Source organism: Gasterosteus aculeatus, chromosome 7 (genome assembly GCF_964276395.1).
Source record: "Gasterosteus aculeatus chromosome 7, fGasAcu3.hap1.1, whole genome shotgun sequence".
NCBI lineage: Eukaryota > Metazoa > Chordata > Actinopteri > Perciformes > Gasterosteidae > Gasterosteus > Gasterosteus aculeatus.
Window position 1 is genome coordinate 17,471,474 of NC_135694.1, and position 17,078 is coordinate 17,488,551.

General features: G+C 42.8%; 1 protein-coding gene across 1 annotated transcript; it reads right to left on the minus strand.

Annotated features, from left to right (window-relative positions):
- Positions 1-564: 564 nt before the first annotated feature.
- ints2 (integrator complex subunit 2) lies at positions 565-17,004 on the minus strand. Its single transcript, XM_040182191.2, has 25 exons — positions 16,653-17,004; positions 15,667-15,974; positions 15,347-15,485; positions 14,769-14,871; positions 14,551-14,664; positions 13,712-13,842; positions 12,576-12,746; positions 11,426-11,643; positions 11,154-11,279; positions 10,871-10,942; positions 10,268-10,382; positions 9,707-9,775; positions 8,797-8,931; positions 8,513-8,689; positions 8,041-8,155; positions 7,207-7,311; positions 6,701-6,865; positions 5,781-5,982; positions 4,104-4,229; positions 3,634-3,835; positions 3,156-3,440; positions 2,543-2,650; positions 2,271-2,376; positions 1,713-1,889; positions 565-1,174 (listed from the first exon to the last, which is right to left on the minus strand). The coding sequence occupies exons 2-25, from the start codon at positions 15,957-15,959 to the stop codon at positions 993-995; spliced, it is 3,636 nt and encodes a 1,211-aa protein (XP_040038125.1). The 5' UTR covers positions 15,960-15,974; positions 16,653-17,004; the 3' UTR covers positions 565-992.
- Between the last annotated feature and the right edge of the window lie 74 nt (positions 17,005-17,078).

Here is a 17,078-nt window from a genome sequence, read left to right on the forward strand (position 1 = left end):
AGAATATCAGATTCTCTAATCAAGGACATACAGCCACCCACTAGAAGGGGAGAAGTCTTTTGAAACTGCTTTTATAACTACATGCTAAGAAATATATTGGAAAATCAATGTGCCTTTCTCTAACTACACTAATCTACTTTGCCTGATATCTTCACTAACCTCAGCAGAACAAGAACTCAGCAATGTACTGGTACTGTTATTATATTTAGCATATGATGGAATAAATTAAAAGAATATTCAGAGCACTGACATTGTGTTAATTGTAATCGGAGGAGTTCTACAAACCCGGACTTGACATAACAGGCAAAGAACAGGTGGTACTAATTAACATTAAGTACATTAAACAAAAAGACGAGTTATCACTGCATATAATTGTAATTAAAATCATTAGAAGAGCTGAGAATATAAAGGCTAAAAACAAGTGGTCAAAGTACGGGGTGTCTGTGTCGGGAAACCCACAAGACCAAGACACGTTTGAGAAGAAATACTAAACATCTGGACACCAGACAAGATTGAGATGACACATGCATTCATGACCTAAAAAAATAATCGCTTTGCCCCAAATCTCAAGCCTCATCAATGAAAGGCGTTCTCTTGTTTTATTACAAACAAATACAGTACAAAAGCGCCTCCAATGATTTTCCATTGTTCAGTTGCTGAGGAAAGGTCACAGCTTAGAAAAATATGCCTTTAAAAAGGTCAATAAAAGGGACCCATTTAAATTTCTACAAACTGGCTGAGCACATGAACACACATTCTAAATTGATAACGATGATTTATTTACAGAAAAATCCATTCCCGACCATTTCACAAATGATAGAGAATGGGTCCAGTCTGAACATAGATATAAAACGTCTGACAGCCAACGACAAAGGGGACATCGGTCCATGTCTTGAAGATGAATGGATGTGTGTTGAAAAGATCTGTCTCAGGAATACAAATGTCTTTCAGTTGGTTTAAGGTCCCCTCTTCTTCCTCTGGAATATGTGCATCTATAGTCCATGAAGGGTGGAGCTAATGATGTCCATAAATGTGGCCTCTACACAGTAGCAGAGCTGGACATCCGGGTCGGCCCCACCATGCTCCTCTGCTATCCTCTGGGGTAAAGTCAGCTTCGAGAAGTCTCCTCCAGGAGCTGCAGCCCCCTGAGGCTTCTCCTTCAGATACTGCAGGCCTGAGGCATGAACATGACAAACGTATTATTGTAGCAAGACTAAAACATTGTCCAGAATCTTTCGTACTATACTTTGTCATATGCCCTTATTACATTTGAGGTTGAGACTGATGTGCACGACAAATTATTTTGAAGTTCATAGTAGTTACATATGTATTCAAATATTTTTCATTGGTAGACGTTGCAAAATAAGTGTAAAAAAATAAATAAAAATCAAGGCACACGCACAATGTCACTTAATTCTTTGCACGGTTTTGTAAGAACATAGAACTTCTGAATAAATGTTCAAATTTTATTTGGTTTAACCCCATGTGTCGCTAAAGGTCCCAGCTAAGTACAGAAAAGGCTGACCAACATGGCAACATTTGTGTCAACATAATGCCTCCAGGACAGCAACTACTGAATCGGTGTTAGGAGAAGCCGTCTTCATAGGCTTAATGTCTGCATACGGTGTTTTTTACACTGGTAGTCAAAATAAAATTTATCGTTACCCATTTTATGCTGAAGAAAAGCCACCCAAGTCACTAACTATACTTACGTGCAATAAGAGGGTCAATGTCCCTGGCTTTGGTGGCAACATCGGAGGCACAAACCTGGCCCACTTGCACAAGCAGACCTGCAACGTCATCATAGAGCGGCGGGAAGGCCTGGCAGAAGGGCACCAGGCACGGCAGGATGGGCATGAAGAATGAGAAACGCTTGGCACGAGTCAGCACTAAAAAAAACAGAATGCACAGAACACAAAAGAACTTCGTAAACGGCGAATGCAGCGGCAAGTAGGCTGGTGCAGTGTGCACTTATGAGACGGAGAAGAAAATGCTGCACTAACAGCCAAAGGCCAGATGGTGGCAGCCAAATATAGGGATCAAATTCTCAAGACGTAATGTATCGCAACAGCTGATATAATGTGAACAGGCTGCATTGTGAGTACAGGGTGTACAGCTCGTCTACCTCTGCTTTATGCCTCAATGACAGAGACATAAAGCAGAGAAAATAACAAGTATGATGAGTAATCAGTAATCATGAGTACTGGTAGTCACAACCAAAAGTGTAAACGTACGGGACATAAAGATAAGGAACCGTTCAGTCCACTGACCTGTGAGGAGGGTGCCCATGACACTGATGGCCAACCTGGCCACACTCAGAGACTTGGGTAGGGCGTACTGCGTGCACAAGTACGACAGCAACTGGATTGCAAAGATCTGCGTGGACACATCGGGTCAGAACACCTACTTTTTTTTCACCACATATTCATGGCACAAATATGTAAACAGGGTTATTATAAAAATATATATATGTATGTGTCATAAAAGGCTCTGGATTTAAAGCCAGGAAAAAGAGCGGAAGGGAAGGGAGGGGAGGGCTCACCTGCTTCTCCAGCTGGGGCTGCGCCAGCAGCTCTGGGATGAAATCCAGACAGATATGGATGGAGGGGATGCCTGCCACAGTCAGAGGCAGCAGAGCTTGAGGGTAACCCTGACAGAGAAAGGCACAGAAGACGAGAAAGCAGGAAATATGAATCCAAAAGTGACGGATGGAGGAAAAAAGGAATACACAATAAATTCAATCAACTAGTGATTTAAGCCCACAAGTACTTTTAATGTGAAACTCGTGTGTCCAAATGCACACAGCAGATTCTGCTTGGCAGTGTGGATTGGTGGGTGGATTAGAATGACAGAGGGGGATTGGATTGATGAAGCCCACCATATGGCGGTCTGCAACTTTTGACAGTGCTGCAGTCACTTACCACTAATGCCACGGCAGAATGTGATGACTAATGGGGTCAACATGACTCAAAGGTATTTTCAGTAACATGGCACTCAACGACCAGAAACAACACAAAAGGGAATTTGTAGGATACATCTTTTTTACAAGAGCTTGCTCTTTTATGTTTTGTTTTTTCTTCCAGCCCTCCCACTGTCATAGTGAAATGAAAAAGATAAAAAGTACGGTCTACTCCATCGCCTTCACATTGTATTACCTGAAAGTGGACCAACTTGGCAATGTTAGGGTCGGCAATGAACATCTGATGCAGCAGACAACAGATGAGACATTGCACCTCCCTCAAGTCACTGAGCAGTCCTCCCTCTGGCTCGGCGTCTTCCACACCCCCTCTGGCTCGAGGCCCCAGGCTGCCCTTTTTTGATTTCCCTGGCAAAGGGGCCCTAATGCTACTCAGTAGGCTCTGTGTGCCGGCCCCCAGCTGCAGCTGCTCTTTGGACGTTGGCAGACATACCTCCAGGAGAATCTGGACTGCTGCGCTGTCCTGAGGTCAAAAAGGAACGGCCAGTGACCCCGGTTAGATGAGAGAGGTCATCTCTTGCATACAAATTCATGGCATACTATTTCCGCACCGTGCTTCACCAAAAACCCCACAGCATCAAATCATAAAAAAAAGGAAAGCCTGGGCATGTTCGACAGAGAAAGTGCATTTGAGCTTCAGTCGTTACTGGAAATACCTGTGCAGATAGAAGAGCGTTCTTCAGCTCCTCCCTGGTGACCTCGGGTGTTTCTGGCTGTCCGGGTACCCCCAAGTTTGAGACCGTCTGGCTTTGCCGATCAAAGTCAGCCGTCTCCTTCAGGTGGCAGTGTAGGTAGGCTTTGGAGGCCAGCAAGTAGCCGTTCAGCATGTGAAGCACAATGTCCATCAGAGGAGGACACCTACAAGAAATAATAATAATAATTAAAAGGTTTTCTTTTAATGAAACAATAAAGACACTCCGTTTTAATTGTTTTTTTATCCTGGTAGACGATTGAAAAATCTAAAGATATACTGACATGCAACTACAAGCATTATTTGAGCGGATTGTACACATGCAGCCCAAAACTAACCGAGTAAGTGCTGCCAGAACACAACAAGAAAGGTGTGAGCAGTCTGTGTATGCCTCCATGTGTGAATGTGTGCATATAGACTACGTCCAGAAGTTACCTGTACACGCGTTGATCACAGCGCAGCACAATGAGCGGGTCCACCATCAGGTCGTTTTGAGTGTATTGCTGCTGCCCGAGCAGCTTAGCCGAAGGTTGTAGAGCGTTTACGGTCATCACCCACAGCCTGCAACACAGACATCAGTCTCAACTTTTCACTTGTTTGTTTTTCCTTTTGTCCAGCGCTGGGAATAAAGAACTTGATAAGGAACAAAGAATTCCATTCCAAATTGAGATGTCTAACATTTCTTGGGTCTAAAAAAAAACCCAAAACAACTGACAGCTCATAAACGGACATTGTCATTTTTAAAGGACAACAGTAAATTGCTGGTTCAATATATTGTACTTATTCAGATGCTCAATCATAAACAACTGATTTAATGTACTTGGGAAGAAAGCTATTTCGATGCAAAGAAAATACGAGACTCACTTCAGTACGGGTTTAATTAAGTTACTCACAAATTAACCTTTTGCACCTTTACCTTCAGTCTCTGAATTCACACCCAGGCTAAACCCTGAGCAGCAGGGGGCTTTTGGAGCGAGGGCCAAGCCTTTCGGCGGCTTGCGCACTGGCATCAGTCAGTGGATTGGTGTGAAATTTGACACTGCTCCCTTCCTGCTGGATAAATCAGAGCCAGCCCTGTGCACCATTCAATACTACAAGAGGGAGTAAGAAAAGGAAGCGTAGAGGGGCAACAATCCCTTACATCTCCTTCACAGAGAGTCTCCCCTCAGATTTCCTGCCCTGAGCTCTTCTGCTTAAAGAACACTTTTAGGTCGATAGGATGTCTGCTCAGAGCTTTAGTAACTGTGCTCCTGAAGGCCCCGGGGCGGAGTGAGGGTCACCCATTCCTGTCCAGAGAGGCTGACAGAGTTGTTTGGCTCGATACCTCTGATCTATTCACACAATAATCGGTGAGCAAGAAGCCCGGGGTTAAGGGCAACAACTGTTGTTCCACAGGTCTGAGACGTCTGACAGCAACTTTTACCTTAAAATACATACAATTATAAATATAACCAGCAGGCAAAAATAACACTTCATTTGGATTGAATATTTGTAGGCTTTTCTCATCATGTCTGGCAAAATATCTTAAATGCTAATTAGTGAAGGAAAGAGATTTTGAGCCCCAATTCTCAAGAGATGACATTAATGCGAGGGCGAATGCAATTTGCGCCTCACAGCAAAAAAAAAACTAGGTGGATATAATATATATATATATATATATATATATATACACACACACACACACACACACATACATACATACATACATACATACATACATATATATACACACACACCTAATTATGTGAAATTTAAGGTAAACAATAGTCTTCCGACCACTCAAAGCGCTTTAACACTACATGACATCATTCCCCCATTCACACACTGATGACAGGAGAACCATACACAGTGACACCTGCACATCAGTAACTAACAGTCACACACTGTAGTCGCAGCTACAGGAGCAATGCTGGGTTAAGTGTCTTGCCCACGGACACATCGACATGCGGGTTAGCTGGGCCTGGGATCGAACCGCCAACCCTCTTGGAGGACGGCCGTGCTCCCCACTCACCCACTCGCCGAATGTAATTTCCAATTACCACAACGCATTATTCCCGTCACATTCCGTGGAAATCCTTTGTCACAACATTGAATCGTGTCCACAGCACGTACCTGCGGGGCATCACAGTGTTGAGGCCCATCCAGAGCTTGTTGAGTGTCTGCAGTATTCGGCGGGGCACAGCAGGCTCCAGCAGCAGAGCCATGCTGGCTGTGAGGGCCTCCGAATAAGAGATGAGGTCTCCAGGAGAAAGCAGCGTTAAATGTTCCAGGATCCGCATCAGCCTGGGACTGCTGGATGGCAGCTTCTGGAAAGCTGGGTGGAGAGACAGCTGAATTAGTTTTCAAATTTGAACCAAATGTGCCTTAATATAGTGAGAATACGTTTTTCAGTCTTAATGGTGGCGAGAATGAAATTAACCATAATTCATGAATAAAGTGTGATTACACAGTTGTGCTTAGTTGTATAAGAAAAGAAAATGTATTTGCAAAATCGTTTTACAAATTGATAGATAACCAGTTTCACAGCATTATGCAGGTAATCTGTCACACATTTGCATTATGTCAAGAATTGCTCAAAGAAAAGCCAATTACAGCATAATCCTCTAAACCTTGAAGGATTAACCATTGAGACAAGATCTCAGCTTGATAATGGCTTTGATCTGTAAATACATTACACAATGCTACGTGTCTCTGTTACGCTCTGACACCACTTCCTCACCAACACAACCCTCGCTCTTCGGTTACTATCACTGCTCTTTGACAGTCTTTACTCTCAGAATTTCCTTTTACCTTTTTTCAATCTCAACAAACTTGGTTTGTGTTTGATTTGAATCTACAATCCAAGAATGTATTTGTTAATATTTACTTTATGCTGATTCTTGAAAGACTTTTCGTAGTTTTTATTTTTCAGATTTTTAGCAGTAAAAACATGAAAAACAAGGTGAAAACCTGATTATTGTCAGATACTTGAATAAAACAGAAGTGCCAGCATTGACCTCATTTCTTTCATCTCCTAATCTCCTCCTCCTCACCTTGATGGAGCTGGCTCTGAGTGTATCTGCAGGTGTTGCTGGGGAGCATCATCCTCCTCAGCAGCGGCAGGGTACCAGTCACCTCCTCCTCACAGACCCAGTCCTCCACCAGACATAGATGAGGGTAGTTGGTGGCCAGCAGCTTCAGCAGGGACGAGTGCAGACCTGGGAACAGGGAAAGAGAAAGACGAGCTCTTTGTCAGTCTATTACACACAGTATTTTTGTATATTTTACTTTTCCTTTTTAACTTTTGTTTCTTGATTTTTTTCCTAAAAGATAAAAAGCATCTCATTTGTTTCAAATATTGAACCAGAGAGCAACGTTTTCACAAAACATTGCAATTGTAATGTAGATAAACATAAACCGGACAGTTGTCTGGTGGAATTTACTGTGGTATGTAAAGTATGAGTTATTGCAGCAATATCTGTTTGTAACTGGTGGGCTGCCAAGTATTTAATACCACATACCATGATTCTAAAATAAAATGCGGATTCAAGTGTCTCACCCCCGAGCTCCTGCTGCAGTCCCTGGGCCTGTGTAACCAAGTACTTGATGGGGATCTGGTCCATCAATGCTGCGGAGTAGGACTTTGGCTTCCTCTGCATCAGGGCTTAAAAAAATAAGAGGAAAACTTTAGTGACGCGAGGAAACTTTAAGACAGGAAATAGCGAGAGTGATAACATAAAAGCAAGAAAAAAGGAAGGCGGAGAATAAGTGTTTTATTTCAAAGTGTAAGGACACCAGAGCCACCGATGCGTTAGGAGGAGCGGAGGTGATTTTTCATTGACGTGGGTTCATTACCACTGCTGATGGGTTTCATTACTCCTTCTTTGAAAGCTGCAGGAGCACTTGGGTAAACACAGCAATTAAAGAGAGATGGGCATAAACTCTCACATAAATCTGGCCTAATGAAGGGCAAGAGGAGAGCTCGTCATGGTCATGGGAGAGAATAAACACTGACTAGGCTAACCGCTAATGCTCAATCTAACCTACAGCTGTCCTCCTAGTTAGCGCAGTTCCTGCAGCCATTGTACTTGGCTCTTTGTCAGCCCTCCATTTATTCTCTATCAACCAGCCAACATTCAGTGCCAAGAGAAAAAAGGATGAATGACTGCACATCCAGCATCTCCTACAACTCAACAGAGGACAAACGCTGCCTTTCTCCTCTCACTGCCAGACAAGTTTCCCCTCTGTCTCCCATACAACACCTCCTTTGGTGGAAAAGAGGACAATTGATTCACTTTTGACTGGCAGAAGAGGAGAACATAAGAAATGTTGGAAAAGAAGTGAGTTGACAGCACAGAGGTGGTAAATGGGAGGGTTCTTGTCTTCTACATACCCAGTTGTTTGGTGCTCGCCAACAGGTTCTCCTCATAAGACAGGATGTAGTAGAGGATGAGGAGTTGGGTGGTAATGGAGTAGTGTTGACGTCCTCCTCGACTTCCTTCCCCTTGCTAACCAATAAAAAAAGAGAAGCAGAAATACAGGTCAAGGATGGGAAGCAGAGCAGGAATCTGCATCATCAGTGAATGAATAATGGATACAGTCAAATCTATTCATACGCAGTATAAATCCTGGAAGGTTTGGAGCAACAAAGGCAACATTCTGTAGAGAGCCACTAAATAGAGGTAACAGACTAGTAATTGTGGTTTAGAAAACGCTCCCTTTTAATAGACACAGATGATCAGATATCATCAAAATAGCATTATAAGTAAGAAGAAAAGCCACAACTGAAAAAAACATGCATGCAATTAAAGGCATGGCGCAGCTTTAGGTTTAGTAGATTCTGTGATTCCCTGAGGCAGACCCACCCCAGCAGAGCTCTGGAAGACATTGAGGATCTCCTGCTCAGTGATGGGCTGGTTGGTGGCCTCTGGGTTGGCCTTGGATGCTGGAGTGAGGATGGAGTTGATATAGGCATCGATTAGGGGAAACAGTTGGGTGTGGATGGGGGTGGTCGTCTCACAGAGCTGCCGATAGATCCAATCCTGAAGAGGCACACAAGGTCAGCGCCGGATGGCAAAGTTTGTTTTTAAAATAAACAAAAGAAATAGACATCTACCGGTCACTGAGACATAGAGTGCAAACCTCCTACCTTGATGGACACTTTGTGCTTGGTGAAAGCCCGGCTCCGGAGCAGCTGGTAGATACAGTGAATTGGGAGGAATCCTGTGATGTTGGCACTTAAGCTGTTGGTCACTGCCACCCTAACCGCATGTGCTGTAACGACCTGAACACCAGAAATAGAGAAACAAGTTATTCAAAAAGCAATGGTTCAAGATCACGCTTCAGTGAGGATGTGCACAACTTTGAATGTCATTTCTCTCTTCTCGCGTCCATAACAACCTTCTTCTGATCTTCTGTCGGGGTATGATTAATGAACAATTTTCATCTCTAATTGCCGTCACCAAACATAACTTACTGCATCATATGCACCATACGATGATTATACGCAGTGAGACCTTTAATTAATGAGGTATCTATACCGTTACCCAAAACTGTTGTTAAGTAAATAAAGTACGTGAAAGTGATTTACGGGCACCTTTAGAAGAAGATTGTTTATTTAAGTTTAAGTTATATATATCTCGGAGTTAACAGTAGCTCTCAGTAGGGAAAATCATTGAGAATAGCTCAGAATAACAGAACCAAAGCCCGAAGCCCAAAGATATTTTCTTTTCTGGTGATGCATTTCCAAAGTCTGAACTTCCTGTATTCTCCACTTTCTGTGTGTGATAGTAAGAGCAATTGAACATTTTTGGTTTCGGCAAGATTATATGTCAAACTTTCTTACTTAAATCAGTAAGTTTTTTTAAATCTGTAAAACAATTTTCTTAGGATCATTTTAGTTATCAAGTTTAGTTATTTTTTCTCATTTTAAAACAGACAATTCAAATTCAAATCTAATTTCTACGATGAAATCAAACACAAACCTACAAATAAATAATTGAACAATGCAATTACCAGACAAGATGCACATACAGATTTAGGAGTGATAAATGATGTACCTGTTCTGTGAAGATTTCTTGTGTGAAGATAGTCTTCATCTTGCTAAGAGAGCTGGGCTTGATGGCAATCTATAGAAAGTTGAATATTGGCACAAAAAAAATAAACATCCCCTCACACACACACACACACACACACCATCAACAATGGAAGGCTTACTGTGAGTGAAAACAATCTGCTGGCAATAATGCTGGCATTTTGTAATACCCTCCTTTCACATTTCATGATAAAAACTCTACATGGCAGGCGAACCATCGACTGTAGAGGATTGCCCTGGGGGGCGGGGGATAAACAGGCTCTAAATCCAATTACATTACACATCTTAGTGGAAGATACACTGAGACAGGAAAAACTATTTAGCACACAGGCAGGAAACAATAGTGCACTTAATAAATAATAAAACAGTATTTTGGCCATGGGGCAGAGGCTGATTTGGAAGCAATGTGTATCCTGCGTGTGTGTGTTTCATCAGTGATGAGGTCTTTCTATGCTTCACTGCTGCAGTGGGCCAGAAGCTGGTCAGCCACAACGATTTATTGATCACCGCCTTCCTCCCACCTTACCTTCATCCCCAAAGTAGAGCACACCAACTCAATAATGGAGCTGAGCTGGTTGCTATGGAAATACATGGCAACCAGTAATAGCATCTCTCCAAAAGAAGCGGATACGCCTGCAGCACTGTAAGGAGGAGGACACACATAATGCAAGTGGGGAAAAAAGAAACTTTGACTTGTTGTTAGTCCTACGTATCACAGCAGATCAACAGCGAACAATAGAAGTCACTGATTATTCATTAAAATGAACAAGTCATCAGGAATCAAGTCATGATCTAAGCACAACTGTTTTTACATTTTTGTTTTAGAGATTTTCAGCATTTACCAGGTGGGTTTTATAATTTAGTTACAGGTTCTCTAGTTGGGAGACTTTATATATCTGTGTTTCTAAAAAGGGAAACTGCAGGAAAAAAACAGGGGCACTTTCCAATCAATTACTAAATAATGAAGACACTGCTATTTGAGAGGGAAAATTCATTCAATGCCGGTGTTAACGGTTTAGATGCATGTACAAAATGAATAATAATGTACAAACTAAGAACCCTAGTTTCTACACACAGTAATGTCAATAATTCTTCTTGTTCAGACAAATTGGGGAGGGATTCTCCTTACCTCTCAAAGTATTCCTCCTCTTTGATCATCCAGCTGAGCCACATGACCATCAGCTGTTCCTGCTCAGGGGTGCTGGACACACAGAGAAAAGAGAGAAGGAGAGATAATATGGTTGAATGCACTTATTGTACGTCGCTTTGGATAAAAGCGTCAGCTAAATGACATGTAATGTAATGTAATAATACATCTCACACTTAAAAAATCGTCAAAAATCAAGACCACTGTTTATTAACCCAACGCCTTCTTGTGTTTGCTGAATAAAAAATAGTCACACTTTCTGTACCTGACCAGTGTTGGGAAGGCCAGCAACTTGCAGAAGGACAAAGAGACAAAGCGGACGCCAGCGGGCGTGGCCGGGGGTCGGCTGGTCATCAGCTGCAAGAGCTGCTCTGCCTCTTCATCTGTGGGTCTGTAGAGGGATCATATTTAGCAATCTTTGAAACATTTTTTACATCATCTTTAAAAAACAAACACTGAATATGAAATAAATAAAAACATCTTTTCAGAATCACAGATTGAGAATCACAGGGAGCTGCTGCCTTCTCTTTGACCTACCTGAGGACGGCGATGCCCATGAGGGCGCAGTAGAGTCGGAGGAGCGCGCTGGCCTTCACCACGTGTTCCTCTCTGAGCCCAGAGTACCCCGAGCTGACCTCCTCCATGTTGCCGTCATTGGGCACGTGGGTGCTGCGTGAGCGCGGCAGGATGGCGACGAGCTCCAGCAGCAGCTGTCTGCGCATCTGCCACAGAACCGAACTGCTTTCCCTCTTTCGCTGCCAGCAGAAAGAAAATGACATCAGTGAGGTCCTAAGACGACCCCGAACTTGGATGCAAGCTGAATATTGGAACAGAACGTTTCAATACATTTCCCCATTTTCAACTGAGCTGAGGGACAGTCTTATTGTCTAATATACAAAAACATAAGAGAAACAATGATTTTCAGTGAAAGGTATCTCTTTTTTTCCCAGAAAACAGATTTATGCCTTTGGTGATAATCTAAACCTGAGCATAACAATAGCACTATTTAATTCAAGATAAGAAAATTGCGAAGAAAAAAAAATGGGAGGTGAAAAGGAAAGTCCTGCAATGGGCCAGATAATACATTATGCCAATGAAGGTAGAGAAAGCGATACCTATATGTTTGGCACACATTGAGTGTATTAAACAAGCACTATTTAAATGGGCTCAGAGGGGTCACCACCTGGAGTCAATCATACTCGTAAGTTAAGAAGCCATGCCACAAAGCAGATTGGATAGACCCAACTTTCTGTATCGCCAAAATGAATAATTCAAGTTGCTGAATGTAGATTTTTGACCCAGCAGATTTGGACACATTTTCAGAAGACCCATAAAAGAGCCAAAATTCACAAATCTTCTGTTTTGTGACAAAGAAGTGCGTGTTACACAGTTATACGAATTATTGGAAACTCAAGACAGCCTTTTGACCACAACTGTACACATTAAAAGCATAATGTTGATGTTTCTCACACTACTCTATACACAGAACATTACTCCTAACTGAAAAGTCAAATCACAACGTAGTTAAAATTTACCCCACTACATCTAGCAGACTCGGGTAACGTGCACCTTTAATACAACATCAATTTCCTTGGAATATTCTCTATATTAGCTTACTAGTCTTCTTCTGTGTCTACTTATACAAACTTGAGTGTGAACTTGGGCAGAACAAATCCTCTCCCCTCACCTGTTGTCCGTTGCGAATGAACATGCTGAACCAGGTGCGAACTTTGCTATTGGTACCAAGTAGTAGACCACTGACATAAGAGACTAGAGGACTGACGGCCTCGTCCGCTTTATCTGGTCTGTAGTCCAGAGTCAGAGCCACGCCCAGACCAGGCAGGTGACACTCCTCTCCCTGGGAATGCAAAGAACCAACAACAACACAGTACATCAGCTGAATTGTTTCTTAGTAAATTATTATTATGACGACATATGTTCCTTCGGAAAAAAACGGACGCTCCACACTGAAAATTGGTGGTTTGTGTTTTGTTCTACAACCCACTCAGTTACTAAAACAAGAAAATGCTACAAAGAATAAAGATGAATAATGCAAAGACATGAATATTTGAATATGAAGTATAAATGAATGAATTAACTATCAATATAGCTGCTGATTAATTTGATGTTGATTGACAAATCCCTGTAGCTCTAAAACAGATCTATTGTTAGCGTCCTTTGTGACTTGTTCCTGCATGTCGTCTGCTCTTTAAACCGGTCTCAGGACAGCTGTTGGGGAGCGTACGAGTCCTGCTGATGTGTTCTCCAGAAAGGCAATGGACTTTTACTACATCCAGGGGCCTTGTTCCCCGACTGACTTGTGCTGTAACCTCCTTAAGAAGCAGAGGGGGGAGCAAGAAGACACACTTTGATAGTATCCCTCGAGGGAGAAGTGCATCACAAGTTCTATCAGCGAGGGGCAAAGATCAAACCGAGTGTTTGTGTGTAATAACCGGAGAATAGAATTCCTCTAGCTGAACCGAATCCATCGCAATCAATGTGCTTATAATTTGTTGATAAATCAATTACATGTCTAGCAGATGAAATGTCATTAAACTGGAACAAATGCTCGTTATAATACCATGAAGGCTAAAATGTTTGTTGTGTTGTATTATAATTGAAAAAAACTTCTAAACAATCATCTTGGAATACAAACACTGTCAAAGGAAACATATCATGCGTGACGCGATGCTAAAGCTTTTATTACTTTTAGTTTACGCATTCCTCAATAATGCTAGAAAACAGAATAGCAGAAGAAACTCTTCTAGAGGTTACAGATAAAGTCCGGGTTAAATTTGTGATTATATCAATAATGTAACTGACCACCATGGCTCTGATGTTGAGGGCCTGTGACGGGTTCATCTGACACAACTGCCTGAGGGCTTCAGTCCTGCGTCGACCACCCACACTCTCCTCATCCTGACGCTCGCCGTTCTTAATTAAACCTCTGCAAACTGCAAAGATAGACATATATATTAAAATAAACCAGCAGCATGAAGCACCGCTTAAAAAGACATTGAGTTTCCTGGACTTTTACATTTTGACGCACAGCCACAGGCCATGTGCCCAAAAACCAACATCATTACGGGGTGTTTTTTCAGAAAGTAAAAGGAGATACTGCACAATCATTACGTTAAGTCTGGTAACCAGCTCTTGTTCAACATGTAAAACCATCATACTTCTGGACAGAGACATTTCTCACACCTCACCCTGAGATCAAATCAATTCAGTAAAACAGTGTTTTCCTGTGGCCGAGCCAAAAGGATGTTGACTGCTATTAGAAACGCAATGGACGGAGGGCGTTTTCTTATAACGTATCTCTCCAAGCGCGTACACACAGCAAACTAGATGCTAGAGCAATACAACAATGTCCTTCCATCAAACAGATACATACACCTCCGGACCACTGGCATGCCAAAAATTAGAGTTGAAACAGTTACACAGGAAAAGAAAGCAAGAGATGGAAACTCATTAGTGATCCGTCCATAACTATAATGAAGCAATCATAGAAATCTTCTTAGGTGATGTCAAATAAAGACGGATTTCTGCCCCAGCAAGTTCACTCACTAACCATATGAAGCTTGTACGGACTATTAAAGAGGCACTCGACTTTACATCGTCTGCAGACAGCATGTGCAGCGTTGTGCGAGCGATTACTGTACCTTCATTGAAGCTATCAGGGACGTTGGCAACCAACAGACACAGAAACCAGTATCCATTGCGTACATGCAGCAAAGCCTCTGCCACGTCCACAATGGGGAGCAGGGAAGGCAGCTCTAAGAAAAATGAAAACACGGATTAAAGCCATCCATTTGTCAACTGCAGGAGACAAAATTACTGAGATGGGTTTCGGTTTTTTTGTAATACACAGAATTAGTACCTGCTTGTAAAATGCAGAGGACATCAGCAACCTCGTCCAAGTACACAGGGCTTTCGAATAGTTCAGAAGACTTTAAGAAAAACTCTCCATTTGAGTCAACCACCTGGAAAATAACAAGAGAATGGGAGACATGGTTTGCATTGGCCATTCCAACTCATCCTTTCAGGTGAAGAAGCAAGTGTTGAAGGGCAAATGCAGTACAAAGAAACGTGTAATTAGTCAGTGTGAGAGCAGCTGCCAGAAATTTGGGAATCATTTTAGATGCAAACTTGAGCTTTGATGAACAAGGAAAATAAGCCGTGCAATCTTCTTCTTTTCATCAAAGACCCATTGAGTACAACAAGCAGGGTATTTTCAATCATTCAGTACTTTGAACTAAATCATCGTGGCTTTGATTTCATTATAATTAGACAACTGTTCTTCTCTATATCCAAGCATGGAAAGTATCTCTTCCACATCTCTCTATATTATGCAAAAAGCAACACCTCAGATGGGCCGTCTGGGTAACACGTCATCAGGGCTCACGCTTTCCACTTCTTTTGATCAGCGGAATCACGTTGGGACAGCTCTTACAGTACCTTGTTCATGATAGCCAGCAGTTCACTTAGGGTTAGACGGAGTCTCCTCAGGGGATCACTGTGTTCAAACTCCAGGGTCAGGCCGTGCTGTAGCTGTGACACCAGGATGCTTTCTCCATTTGAGCCACCTGCCTTATGCCTGGCGGGAAAAGACAACAGATTGAGTATAATTGTAGAGCCGTACTGACTTTGTCTTATGGACAAAGGTGCATGAGTGTGATGAACAACAGAGGCACTGAATCGTTCATCATCAGCAGCAGCAGCAGCAGCAGCAGCAGACTGTAGTAAGACTCATATAAGCAGGTGTGCGTCAGACATACCTGAGCTGCTGCTCCTTCCGTGCGTCCTGCTCCAAGGCATGGAAGTCCACAGACAACAGCGCCACAATGGAGTTGACAGCTTCCACCCCGGAGAGCAGGCGGAGGATGAGCTTCTTGTCTTGTGCCCATGACTGGCTCTGATCAGCTGGGGCACACAGAGCCATCCTCACCAGGCAGGGAAGCAGCAGCCGCAGCTCCGGGTCACTCAGGGCAGCGAGCCGCCCCACATCCACCTTCTGCATGGCCTCAAAAGCGAAGCAGCTGACAAACTGCAGCCCCGCACTTTCTGCCATGACGATGACGCTTAACTTTGAAGGAACAGGCGAAGCGGTCAATTTAAAGTGCGGCATCTGATGCCATGTGATGCAAATGAAGTTGATTGTCTTGAAGTGTAAGCATCTCCAGTTACAAGCACTGTTGTTTAGCAAACACCAACGTTACATAAACTCTACACAACAAGAGTTCATCTGACAGAAGAAGCTGAGTTTAGTTCTTTGTATGGATGAGATGTTTTCATCTCTTTACTAACATTAGTAAATACCCGAATCTTACGTAATATATAGTTAGTTAATGTTCCTAGAGGTTAGTCAGTTGCTACTACATTTAAAAGTTGGTAATATCATTATAACGTTGAACATAGGGAAAGCGGACTGTCGCGGCTAACTAACGTTAGTGTCAATGTTAACTTCATATACCGCGAACACAGTAACTTGCGTACAATTTGACAAAGCATTATGTCGATTCATTAGTGGAACTTCCACGCGTTCAATGTGTATTTTTAATGCAAGCAACAGCGAACTTCGACGATTAAGCTAATAGCAAACTGGCAGCAGCTAACACTCAACTGCTTTCTGAGCAGCGCATGCTACTAGCCAGCTAACAGCTAGGCTAGGCTAACTTCAATAATACTCGCGTGTGCTGGCTGGTGCTTCTCTGCGCTGTAAACATTAAACGTACATACGATAATACCTCAGCGATCAGCTTACCTCAGTTCTCAGGATTATACTTAGACTTTAAAAAACTAAGTTTCACCATCGAGGCCTTCGGTCCTCGGGCTCTGTTGTGTACCGTTAGCCTCTAATGATGTGGGGGATCCAACGCCGGTGACTGATAAGAGAAGCTCGTCCTAGCTGCTCCGGTGGGTGTTATGGGGATTGTCTTTGTATTTGCAATGCCCCGTCTATTATGGTTTCCGCATATCCGCTTGATCTCGTCTGTAGCTACAATGATTACTGCGTCAGTGTGACAGTGAGGGAACCGGTCTTCTGGGCGCTGAATGACAGCGCTGACTGGAGGCAGTAATGCTGCAACGACCCGGTGCTGCCCGACTGCGATCCCCGTGGGCTGGACAATATGAACACGTCAAACGACAGATAGAGAAAACTTATTTCATGAGAACAAAAAGTGGTCTT